This window comes from Taeniopygia guttata, chromosome 5 (assembly GCF_048771995.1).
Source record: "Taeniopygia guttata chromosome 5, bTaeGut7.mat, whole genome shotgun sequence".
Lineage (NCBI taxonomy): Eukaryota > Metazoa > Chordata > Aves > Passeriformes > Estrildidae > Taeniopygia > Taeniopygia guttata.
The window spans coordinates 29,124,278-29,136,852 of NC_133030.1; the positions used below are offsets into that span (position 1 = coordinate 29,124,278).

Consider the following 12,575-nt stretch of genomic DNA (forward strand, 5'->3'; position numbering starts at 1 on the left):
AAAAAAAAAAAAAAATCAAGTACATTGAGAAAATACAATAGAAGTACAAGAATACATACAATAGAATACAAGAGAAAATACATTGCCAGCCAAATAATATAGAGCATTAAGATATACAAGCAACAAACCTGCAAAACCATTTATTGATGCTCAGTAAGAAAGTACCTCAGATGAGACTATCAGCCTTAATTTCAGTTCACTTGGACATCTGCTTTACAGCTAATTTATGATTTTTACAATATTATTGCTTCAATGCACAGAATGGCCTTTTCAGGATATGATTTAGCCAAGGCAGTTACTACCAATTGACTTTTGCTGAATATTTGTTGAGGAAATCAGAAGGTTTGTTCATAAATTCCCTTTAGTTCAAGTCCTCATTGAGCCCTTCATCTCAGAAGACCAATGTAATTCCTTGTTTTTGTTTTTTTTTTTTTTAACTAAGCAGTAAATAAGGCATATACTGCTGCTCATACTCAGTGTTTAGTGTATGCTTTTATAGCAGAGACTTTATGAAATGGAAAGGATTGGTGTGATGAAGACAGTGATTAATATGTATCAGGAAAATGAATTATGTTCTGTGTTTCAGCTCCTAACATTGAAAATAGAATATTAATGAATTAAATATAACTGGGTTATTTTTCTTTTTTAATTCCTCTCAGCCTGGCACAATTAACCTGTTAAAGGCAAGAAACAGCCATTTGTATCTGCTCTTGGTTTTGCATCTTGCTAAAGTGCTTTTGGTGTGGTAACATACTGGGAATCTTCTATCTCTTTCTAGAGGAAGTACTTAATCTCATTTTTATGAACATAAAATGTTATTTCTGTTTTAAATATTTTTCATGCTTCTAATCAAGTGGCTTGCTTTCCATCTTAGATAGTGTGGTTTTATATGTTCTCTTTAGGGTATTTAATCTCTGCATTTGCTTTTCATTTGCTGCAGTGATACCTGCCTATACAAAATATTACTTCATTTTATTTATTTACTGAACAACATTTTACACAAAATTGCTATTCTTTTCTTAGGAAAAATTAGAAATAATTTTAAAAATAAGGGTTTGTCTAATGACCTTCAAATGTACCAAAGTGCTCTTTATGTTGCTAAAAACATTAGTTGTAGAGCTCTTGTCACTAGTTCTTTTGATGAATCTAGAAAAAACTGAAGAAATCCAGAAGCATTATGAACAGTTTATCATGAATTTGTACTTGGTTTTCCCTTTTTAACCTGACAAAACTGCAGAACATTTCTGATTGATTTTTTTTTTATAGACCATGTTCAGATAGCAGACTTGTTTGTGTTGAGCAATTTTTTAATCACTTGGACAGGATGTTACAAGTATGTTACATTGCTTAAAGTTATCCTCATGCTTACCTAGAGGATTTCAGATGGTTACTGCAGTAAAAATGAAAATGTTATGGTATTGCATCTCCTTGGGTTTTATAATGTCCATCTCTTACAGGAATGATCTGTAAACTACATCTTCTAATAGCTGGTTTTCACCTTAAGTAATCCAGTGGTCCTGCTATCTTTTTGCAGTAACCTGTGAGCCTGTGTTTCTGTACAGACAATAAGTTTTGCTCAAGGAGGGGGTAATGGTTGAGATATCTAGCCTAAGATTTATATTATAAGAATAAAATTACATATGTGGTGTGTCATGAAGTAAGGTTAATGTGCTCTCCTAGCTGCTAGAAATCTGCATCATCCTCTACTGAAAATTACAGTAACATTGTGTACAATAGGCTTCAGTGAATTTTTCTTGCCTTTTTTTCCTGAATATTTGATTTCCTGTTTTTATTTTTGCAGTCAAAAATGTAGAAACTGTGAAGAAAACAAATGTTCTCTTGAACCAAGGTAAGATTGTTGAGGTGTTTAAATCATGCTGTAATTTTTGACACCTGTAGCTTGGTCTTTCTCCTGTGCTACACTGATTTCCTCCAGAAGAGATGGAAGCTAACACTTTAAGCTTTAATTCAAGCTATTTTATCATATTGGAACAAGAATCTGTACATGAAGCTGTGTTACAGGCAAGGCTCTGCAACCATGTTCTTTTCTCATATGAGATCTTGTGCAAATGGTTTGCATCTTTGTTCCATGTGCAGCATGCATTTAAAAGCCATAACTAGAGAGAGGCTTACTCTGAAGTTGCCACCAATTTCCAGCATATAAGAGCCCTAAATGTATTAGATTTTGTGCCAATAGTAGGTACGAGGAATACTCATTAGTATTTTGGAAATTGCTTGGATAAATTGTGTTCTCTTGTGGCAAGAATAAAATCGCTTTAGGGAAAAGTGAAAAAAAAAATATTCCTAGCATAGAATGTGGTTCATTCATGCAAAGAAGCACAGCAGCTGCAAACAGAAGTAATTCAGAAATTGTTGAGTTTCCATGGGTTTAAGTACCTTTTTCATCAGGACCTGATGGTACTTTACTTTCTTTTTTATTTCAGATCATGGCAACACATGTATTACAGTAACAATTAGTAATGATACGAATCTTATCTCTCATGCTGTCAGTATGATGACATTTTTCTCATCTGGCTTTTATGGGTTGAATTACCAGTTCAACCTTTAAATGTACATTAAAATATTTTGAGAAATGAGAGGAAAAACTATTTTCTATAAAAATATTAAAACTTCGGGCATTGTGAGTTATTATACTCTCATTTGGTTGCTTGCTTATACACCCTACTCACAAGAGTCCCAGCATTGCAAAGGCTTGTGAATGGCATCAGTCATCATATTACAGCATCACCATAAACAAGTAGATAATAAAGGTCTTTCTCCTGCCATTGCCTTAATACCATACTGCATACAAATAAAAAATCTGATTTTATTGTCCTGCTGGATTAAAAAAAAAAAAAAAAAACCCATAGGAGTTTTTCCATTAGAGTTCAGTGGTATAGCAGTACATTGAATTATTTAGCTGCTTGGAACATGCTTGAACTCCCTTTCCTTGAAAATACCAACATTGTTAAATGGTGGGGCGGGTGGAATTCAATACAGTATAACCAACATATTTATTATTCTTATGTGTTATAGTTAACTTGTCCAAGTAATATCTCCAAAATACTCTGACTTCTCATTAACAGCTTTCATTTGAGTATTTAAAAATGCTCTACCAAAAAACAGAAGAAAAAGGTTAAAGAAAATTTTTGCATCTCTTAAAAGATACCTCAAATATTCTGTTTCACAGAGAAATGCACTGGGTCAGTTACAGCAACGCTACAATTTACAGCAGAATTGTGTATAGTGGATTAGCAGGGTAACTAATTCTATTTATAACTGACATTGTGAAGGGAAAACCTGTGTTAGCTGAACTGGAATTTAAAGAGGCAGCATTGGCCTTTATTGGAGAATGTGGCTGTGTCTTGTGCCTGTGACTCTTGGCCAAAAAGAGGTCTAGTTTAGAGATGTATTTAAAGGGGTGCTTTAAAAAAGGCATTGCTTTACTGTTATTTTGGGGGCTTTGGCAAGGAAAAAGAGGTTTTGCTGTTTTTAGCCTTTATATAAGGCTAAAAAAAACCACACATGAAACAGAACAGTGTGCTTTTTCTCTAAGCAAACCGTTAATCAGAAATCTAAATGACACTTCGCTTGATGGCAACTTCTGTGAAGGGGATTACTATGTGTGTAGGTTTCCAGAGATCCCTTATTTCTAAAGGTTTCTGACTCTGCTGGCCATTTTGACTGACTTCTGGCTCCCACCTCCTGGCCACCACTCCCCAACTTTTGGGTTGAATTCTGTGAGTGGCATTCCTTTGGGATGCTGAAGGAGGTGACAATACAAGGTCTTTGTATCCCCTTAATTGCTCTTCCCTTTGCTTTAGGGAAGAGGAGGGAGAGGTTTGGGCCCCTGTTCCAGGCAGCAGCAGATGTGGATCCTGTGCAGCTGCGTGGTGCCTGCTGCTGCTGCTACTCTGAGCCCCTGCGGGAAGGGGCCCGGATTGGACACGGCAAGAGGGGGAGGATAGAACTGGAGAAGGTGGGAGCAGTTGTGTAGATGTGTATTAGTGGATAGGCTTGTAACTCTAACTTGTGACTTCCCTCAGTGTGGGGTTCGCAAGGGTGCAAAATGCCTTGCCAACATCTTTTTTTCTGCTTTATTTTTAACTCTTTTTCCCTTGGGAAAAATAATTTGTAAAAGACAAATAGGGCTTGAACACTAGGCAGTCAAAAAGATGGGGATGCTAACTCAACTGATGTTTTCTCTGAGAAAACTGGAAAATTTCAGCTTTTACCACAAGTAATTATTTTTCACTGTAGTTTCTCTATCTGAGCCTCAGGATTTTGTTGCAGCAGGTATTCAGAGCTATTGCTGCCATAGTTACTGGAAGCTGCATTATGCTGTAGCAGCCGCCAGCCTCTGCATCAGCAGCAGAAGTGTTTGGGGAAGAGGGGAGGAGAATTGCACAATAGGATCCCAGAGAGCTGACAACAAAACCGGCTGGAAAAAAATGTGGATTTATAGATGGCTCGTTTAGCATGCACCGTGCAAACTTTGGAGAGAAAAATGAGATGGAAAAGCAATCCAGCAGAATCGGTATCATATTAATGTTTTCTCAGTCATTTGTGATTATCTTTAGTTTAGGGCTGGTGTCTTTTTGTTGTCATCTTACTTGCAGCTTTTAATGGTTTGCTTGGAGGAGGGGGTAACTGTTGACACTTCTTGCTGCATTTGATACACCCAGAAATCTGCATGCTTTTATGAAATTCTCTGCAGAATTGCTTTTTTAATATGCTGTATGCTAGAGTGTGCTGGTCCTGTGAAGCCAAGACTCCATGTATGTCTTAATACCTACAGAAATGAAGCTGTTTCTTTTATGTTTGTCCTGAGGCTATTTTATTTCCTGCTAGAACTGTACTGAGTGCAGATTGCTTGTGTGGAAAAGCAGGAACATGAGCAACAGCATGCTGTGCTTTTTTGCTGTATCTCATAGCATTCCAGGGTTTCATGTCTAAATTTAACAATACATCAGATTTTAGATGTTTTAGATGAAAAAATTAGTGATCTCTCCTACTTATTACAGAATTTGGCTGAATTTCTATGTTAACGAGATTGATACTTGGTTTTAGTTAAGTCATTCAGACATATATTACACAAACTGATTGTTCTTTGAATTGCTTATTAGGTGAATTAGCTATGAAGTGTGTGTGAATCTGTTATTTTCTTTCTGGGCCATTGTCATGTCCTTTTTTAATTTAGTTTATCATGTTATTTTGACAAACCAGAAGAAGTGTGCTGACATGACATAGCATGTTCAAAGGTAGAAAGGAAACATTCTGACTTCATGTTCTTGGTTTCAGCAGTTTCTGTGAGAGATAGATCTGTATCCCAAACTAGCCAGTAATTCTTCTCAGTATTTCACAGCCAGAGGGAAAACATCCTCTTGCATTTGTGTATTATGTAAGTGGCTCTGCATGGGTTTTCATTATCTTTTTGTTCCACTTCAGAAAACTCTCTGTAAGAAGCAGCTTCATAAAAAGCTGTTTAATGTTCAGTCTCCATATTCAGACCTGGCTTTACTGCTCTGCCCGATTTTTGTTTTGTACTACTAGAAATTAGGAAATGAAGCAGAGACACTGAAATAAGGGCAGAACTGCAAGTTGTATATATATACTGGAACAAGAGTATTTGTTACAGAGGCTTTAACCTTACAGAGGGAGAATTGTACCAGCTAGCTACATCACCTGAACAAAAGCAGAAAGAATACTGCAGTGATTGCTGGGCTGTGTTAATTTTTCCAAGGTTTAAAGTGGAGTATGGCTGTTCCTCTGGACTCTGCCTTTCTGGGGTGTAGTCATAATACGAAGCTGTGATTAATACCATCAGTTTGGCCTGCCTCATGTTCTGCTCTGTGTGCAAACACACACAGCTGTAGGAAAGGATCTCAATATTTTGTGTTAGTTCAGCAAAAAGCCATCGCTACACACGTGAGGGAATATGCTAGTGCTGCTGAGAGCAAACCACACTGTGCCACGTGCATTGTTTGTATTGCCTGTTCTCAGTTCCTTTATAATGTGGGGCTGGGGTATGGTCTCAGCAAGGTTGGAAAGTGTACGAAAAGCTTGTGACGCTCTCACAACGTAAACAGATGTTACCTAACCACCCCTCTGTGCATTGTTAGATCTTTGGATTGAAATGCAGCACTGAATTGTTTCATTTACTTAAATGTTCTGGGTTTCAGTTTGTAAGCAGCTTGAAATCTAATAAGTCAATTTTATGGGAAGATTGGCTGAGAGCTAAAAGTCATGGTTAGGAAGAATGAGAGATTTTATCAGAAGAATTTTATCTAGTTTTAGTAAACATCTGCAGAACAAGAATTCTTTCACTACTGTTTTAGTATCATGCTTCTTTTCAGCCTGATGGCAATGTTTTACTCCATTTCCTCAGTTTCATGCAGAATTATGCTAACAATGATAATAGAAATCAGCTTTTCTGATATTTGACTTTTTAATGTTTGATATTGCTAATGGATCCCCATCACTTCTCTTGGATGAATATCCTTTGCTTCTTTCACACATGTCTGAGACTAAGCAACTTGCCCAAGATCATGTGAGACCAGTGACAAATTTAGATTCATGTTTTTCAACTTTCATACCACCATAGGAACCAGTGCTTTCATATGTCTGTTAGTAGAAGAGGTTAAAGACTATCTTGTCACCAGATTCTGCAGAGAGGCTGTTAGGTTTGGTGCATAGGCAGCCAAAAGCACTCCTTGTCCTGAAGACCTTGCAGGCCAAGGGTGTGAAAACACAGAGGTCACGTAACTGCTCCAAAATCAGAAGTGTTTTGTCCCACATCACTTTAACCTCCAGATTATATGACTGTTTCATTAGAAAACATGGAAGACAACCTCAAAGCTGCATTTAGGGCAAGCCTCCCTGACAGTTACCATTGAAACCATGGGAGCTTTTCCTAACAAGATACTTCAGATTCAATACTGTGTTTGGAATGTGGTTCTTCTTTGGGAGCCAATCTCTCTTTAACCTCTGAGTTTGTCCCCCTATGTTACAAATACTTGAACAGCTGGAGGTTTGCAATTGCCATAGGAGCATTTCAGTGCTGCAGGGAAGTGTCAATTCAAACCTACTTCAGCTGAATGAGAAATGAGGCATCCCACTTCTATTTCCTGGGGATCAATTCAAGTTTATCTGAGAGGGAAAAGTTACAAATCACAGGGTACTGGCATCTTTGGAAATGAGCCAAGGACAAAGAGATCTTGGACCTGCATATTCTTACAATTTGTTTGTGTGGGTGACAAATGGACACAAACCACTTAGCAGATGGCAGCAGCAAAGTTTGTGCTGTGTTTGCACCATGGCAGACAACTGAACAGAAGATATTCTCTTTCAGTTATGCTCAGCATTACATTTACATAAACATTAAAATAACCCAAAATTCCGTTTTTCTCGTGTGAGCAAGATTCATAGTAATATTGTAAATTTTTGAAAATCTTAAAGCTTTTATGTACTGAGACCTTCCTACTACTTCTTATGAAGTGCAATGCATGTACCATGTAAAGGTACTTGTAGAAAAAATCTACTTTGTAGATTTTCGCTGCTCAATTATTTAATCTGTTCTTTCTGTTAAACTATCACACAAAATCAAGTTTTTGCTGTAGAAATGGTTGCTTTGAACACATGCTTACAGTTCTAAATTGAGATGTTAAATTATTCCTGTGTAGAAAGGGTCAAACACGCTTTTCATACAGATGACATTGTATTGGCAGTGATTTTACAAACTACATGATATTTCTGAAGATTTCCTTTGAAATTATATTTTTGAAGATTTTTTGACCTTCAGGTACTCTTTAGAGTTCAGTGTCTTTTATTGCTTTAGAAGTATAATAAATACATTATTTACTTTCTTATTAAAATGTAATTAAAACTTTTTTTTCAAGACTCATAGGTTTAATTTTTTGAGGTTATATATACTAATGCAGTATTTAGCACTCACCTTTAGATATGATCTATCTTTAATGTTAATTTTATGGTAGCATATGGAGAAGCAGAATATATATTCTTTTCAGAGGGCTAAGGTATCTTGAATATTATAATGCATTATGGTAAGAAGATACTATTTTGGTTGTTGTTCTGTGTGTGTAAAATTTTGGCACACAGTCAGAAGCCAAACATCTTGCAGAAGATTGTAAAGCAGTTTTTCACAGGCTAGTCACTTTTCTGATCCCAATTCTGCTCCAAATATAGAAGCAGTAACCTGATATAGTTCTTGCATCCAACTGAGATTTGGGTGATCAAGGTCTTTCTTTGACACTGCCAGAGACTGTTGGTGAAATCCTGACAATGCCTGTAAATATTTTTAAGTTGGAGTTTTTGATCTGAAAACAAAGAATGTTGGTCATTTCTGTAAAGCACTTGAAAGTACTTAGATGACAAGTATCTTATATAGTGGTAATAAAAATTGAGCATCTAAAAACAATACCCTCCCCAGTTTCATTTATGGAAGAATACAGCAAAATTAAAAGTGATAATATTTTTTTAAATTATTTTTGCTATTATCTTTCTGGAAATGGAATTACCTGCTTCACTACTAAAGCTTTCATGTTTTCTGGAATTTACGACACAGCCTGCTGTGACACAGCTATGAGTTTCTGTCATAATGCACATTTATTGAACTAAACAACATCCTGAACATTGTCTGTCTTTCTTTAGTAAGATGACAGGTTTTGTTACAAATAATATTTGCTTCTGGTTTAAAATCACTGTCAACATTTCTAACAGCAGAGAAATAGATGCTGTGCATGAAGAGTACAAGCAGAAACTGAGAGACCAGGAAGCTTTCCACAGAAAACAAATTCAACAACAGCAGCTCTATGTTGAGGACTTAAAGCAGCAGATTCTGAGAGGACAGATCAAAGCAGAGCAGGAACTGGAAAATGACCAAGCACTCATCAACCAGCAAATCCAAGAAAGTGGGTACCTGCCTCTTCCCCTGCTTCACCTCCCTTCCATTACTGCATGCTTTCATCCTCTCAACATTTTTGTTAGTGATGCTTTGAGTTGAACTTTTATTATGGCTAATTACTGGATTTCTCCTACAACTGCCCTTCCCTTGAGAACAGTTACTGAGCCTTGATTAACAGAGCTGTAGGGCCTCCTTTGCAGTGCTCCAGCAGCACTGTTTAATTAGCACTGTAGGTCATTAGCACCGCTGGGAGAAACAGCACCAGCTATTCCCCTGTGGCTCTGAGCCTCCTCTCCTGGGCTGATCCCAATGCTGCCTCCCTGCAGCCGTGGTTCTGGTGTTCTCTAGTTTGTCTTCTAATTAATTATTTGACCTAGGTTTCTTGATAAGCAAAGGGACATCATAAATGACATCTATGCAAAGATGTCATTCCCACCTGGCAAAATCTGCTGTTTGATCCTGGGAGAAGAAAACTTCTGTGAATTTTTGGCGAGATTTCAGGCCAAAACTTATGCAGCCAGCTATCCTTTAATTATGCCAGCCACAATAAAGAGATTAAAAGGAAATTGTTTTGATGGGATATAGCAGAAGAATATATAGATAGTACAGAAACTCCAGAGAGTTTCCTCAAAACATATTTATTTTGTTGTTCTGTATACTTGTTCTCTGCTTCCCTCTAGGTCTGCTGGTTTCACTGTGTTCATGCAAAGCTTAGCCAGGCAGGTAGTTTTTGCCAGCCAAATATAATTCTTTACTTGGCAACCTACCAAAGTTCTTCACCTTTTCTGTGCCCTCTGTAGCTCAGCTCCTGACAGAGGCAAGGTTTTGACCAGAGATTAATTAGCATCTTAAGCCTGCAGCTCTCCTGCAGGGAAACTGATCTGCCAAATATCCCGCTTGCTAAAATCATGTTAAAGAGAACACGTCTGGCAACAAAGTTGAGGTTTTTGTATGTGAAAACTAAAAATGTTATTAAGAAAAATTAACTAACATAATGATAAAAATGCTTTCCTTTTATCCATACACTAACCATAGAGTTAGAATTCCTACCTCTGTCCATGTGCTCTATGCAGAGCTGCCCATCTGAGCAGGACAGGAGACTCATTGTGGTAAGGATCACTAATGAAGAGTGTTTAACAAGATCGGTATTCATCAAGCAGGTGATCCCTGCAATGTCTCTGCACTAATGATTTCTTGCACTAGGGAAACCTTCAAAGCCCCAAATTCCTCTCTTGCAGCTCAGCTGTGCAGACCTGCAGGAAGCTCTCATCCATCACATCAAACTTAAATACCTCTTAATTCCTGCATCCCTGAATAAGCAATGGAACATTGCTTATTTAGTAAAGGACTGCACATTGAAACTAAGTTCAGCCAAAAAAAAAAATGCTGCTAGAAAGACAACAGTGCTTTGGGAAACTTTGGTTCTTTGAGAAATGCTTTACTTGTAAAGTAATCTGGCCTGAGATTTTACATTGCTTGTTCAGCAATAGATTTTTTTGTTTGCTTTGAGAGCTGAATATGTATATTTTTATAGTAGCATAAAACATCTGCTTCATTAAGAGAACAAAATCTGCTTCATTAAGGTTCAAGCCAACAGATTCAACTAGGTCATGGTGATCTCAATAATCTCTTGTTTTGTTGCCGTTCATCATAGCTCAGATTGAAGCTGGTGTGCTCTGAAAAACCTCTAAGCACATCCATCCCTTGCATGGAATAAAAGTATTCTTACATACAGAGTTTAAAATAAATCAGCATGGTTCTGTTCTCTAATGCATCCTCACTGTCTGCAAAGATCAGGTTCTGAATATTTAGTATGTAAACAGAGGTAACATATTATGTTATCAAATTAGGTTAGTCACTTGGTTTTTGAACATATTTGGCATTGATGAACTGTAGGGGTCATTAATGGAAGCAGAGAATCTAATTCTTTTTGTGGAGTAGAGTGGTAATTCTGTGAAAAATACACATGAATGGTGGTATGAGCTATGAGCTTGTGTTTTTTGAACTGTTTGTCAAAATAGCTAAAGGTTGTGTTTGCTTCACCTGCATCTTTGCCATGACAGTATTTGTTATATTTTGTGCACATTTAACCAGTTGATCTTTAAGGTCCCTTCCAACCCAAGCCATTTAATGATTCTTTAATTTTATGATTATATGCTTATATTATGCAGTTGCTACCTGAGTCCTTAACCCAATGGAGAGGCTTTTAGTTATCAATTAAGTAGAGCAACAGTATATTTTTTTAAAATAGTTTGTTGAGTCTCTACTCTACATGCATAGAAATTCTGTTCTCAAATGACCTCTAAAGGCTGATTACCTGATTACCAAGACAGCAACAAATAATGGTTTTCCTATGATTTTTACTTTCTTTCAATAATGGTTTTGTTTACAGACCAGCAGTGGCTTATAAATGCGAACAAACGTCTGGCTGCTCTTCAGCAGGAGCAGAGGGAGTTTGCAGTGCAAACAGAGCCTACGCTGTGTGCAGAGGCTGAGGTGCAGAGCAGCACTGGGCTGGAAACCTGCCTTTCCCTGCTACAGCAGAACAAGAAGAGACTGGTGCAGCTGGAGCTCTTGCAAAGGTACTCCTTAAAAAAGGCCGAAAGAAACATAAGGCGGAAGAAGGTCAGGTTCCGGCTGGAAAGGATAGTCAAGAAGCAGAAGCTCTTGGAAGCCAAGCAAAACCTGGAGCAACTGGAAGCTAGCTGCTGGCTCAGTGAAGAGTGTGTGAAACAGTCCCAAGTCCCAGGTGATAATATTGCTGTGCAGTCCTCTTTGGATCACCACTTGCAGAAGAAACAGAAATTGTTGGGTTCGAGTTCCTTGCAGCAGAGGCATTTGTTCTGTGACTCCTACCTGCCCCAGGTACCCAGGTAAGTTAACATCTGCCAAATCCTCTGCACTTTCAAAAGTAACGTAAATTCAAGGTATTTTCAAGCCACCTATCTGTCCAATGCCTTCCAATGTATTGAAAAAAATCCCTAAATCTGCAATGTCAGTGAGCCCACTATATTGTACATCAAGCTGGAGCTGTTTGTCCTTTTCCTTTGGGTTTGTACAGTACATTCCCTATTTATCTGTTTGACATGGTCTTTCTCACTTTTTTGCATTTCTTTCTCAAGTCTTTCTGCATTTTTTACCTCTTTGAGAAAGTTTTTCAGAAGTGGCTTAGCTTTTGTTGTTGCATTGTTCAGACTGTTGGTAAATACAAATTTCTGCACAATTTAAATTGATTGTCATCAAACTCTTCTTCAGAATTTTGGTATCTTTGGGGTGATTATGGAAAAGACTTAAATAAACATCTTCATGCAATACTAAAATGTTGGTGTCCATCACAGCATGGTCCTTAGCTATTTCCACAGCAGGAAATAGCTAAACTCTGCTGAGTGGATTTCTGACTTGGAACTATCTTTTATTTTTAATTAACATTTAAAGCTACTTGAACCTACAGAGATTCAATATGAAGCTATACCTCATAGCATTGAGCTATTTATTTGTGTGCAGGGCATCTTTCCAGATAGCAAGGGGATTTTATAATTAGTCACAGAATTTTATTTTTTTTATTCCCTGCTAGAATTGGATTTTGACGGGCATTGAGATTGTTGCTTTATAAATTGTTATTCTTATTTTCAAAACATTACTGTGGTGAAAA

General features: G+C 37.3%; 1 protein-coding gene across 5 annotated transcripts in view; it reads left to right on the top strand.

Moving 5' to 3' along the window:
• STARD9 (StAR related lipid transfer domain containing 9) overlaps positions 1-12,575 on the top strand; it is a 96,014-nt gene that overhangs the window by 62,485 nt on the left and 20,954 nt on the right. For 3 of the 5 annotated variants that reach the window (XR_012056329.1, XM_030275482.4, XM_072930018.1), the window contains exons 21-23: positions 1,802-1,849; positions 8,740-8,930; positions 11,316-11,796. Coding sequence is in view for 4 of the 5 variants with exons in the window: in XM_030275482.4 (XP_030131342.4) it covers positions 1,802-1,849; positions 8,740-8,930; positions 11,316-11,796 (720 nt within the window). In the remaining variant the exon portion in view is untranslated. Of the gene's footprint in view, positions 1-1,801; positions 1,850-3,963; positions 4,538-8,739; positions 8,931-11,315; positions 11,797-12,575 lie in introns of those variants that run through there. The other 2 variants (XM_072930017.1, XM_072930019.1) reach the window with 2 other exon arrangements.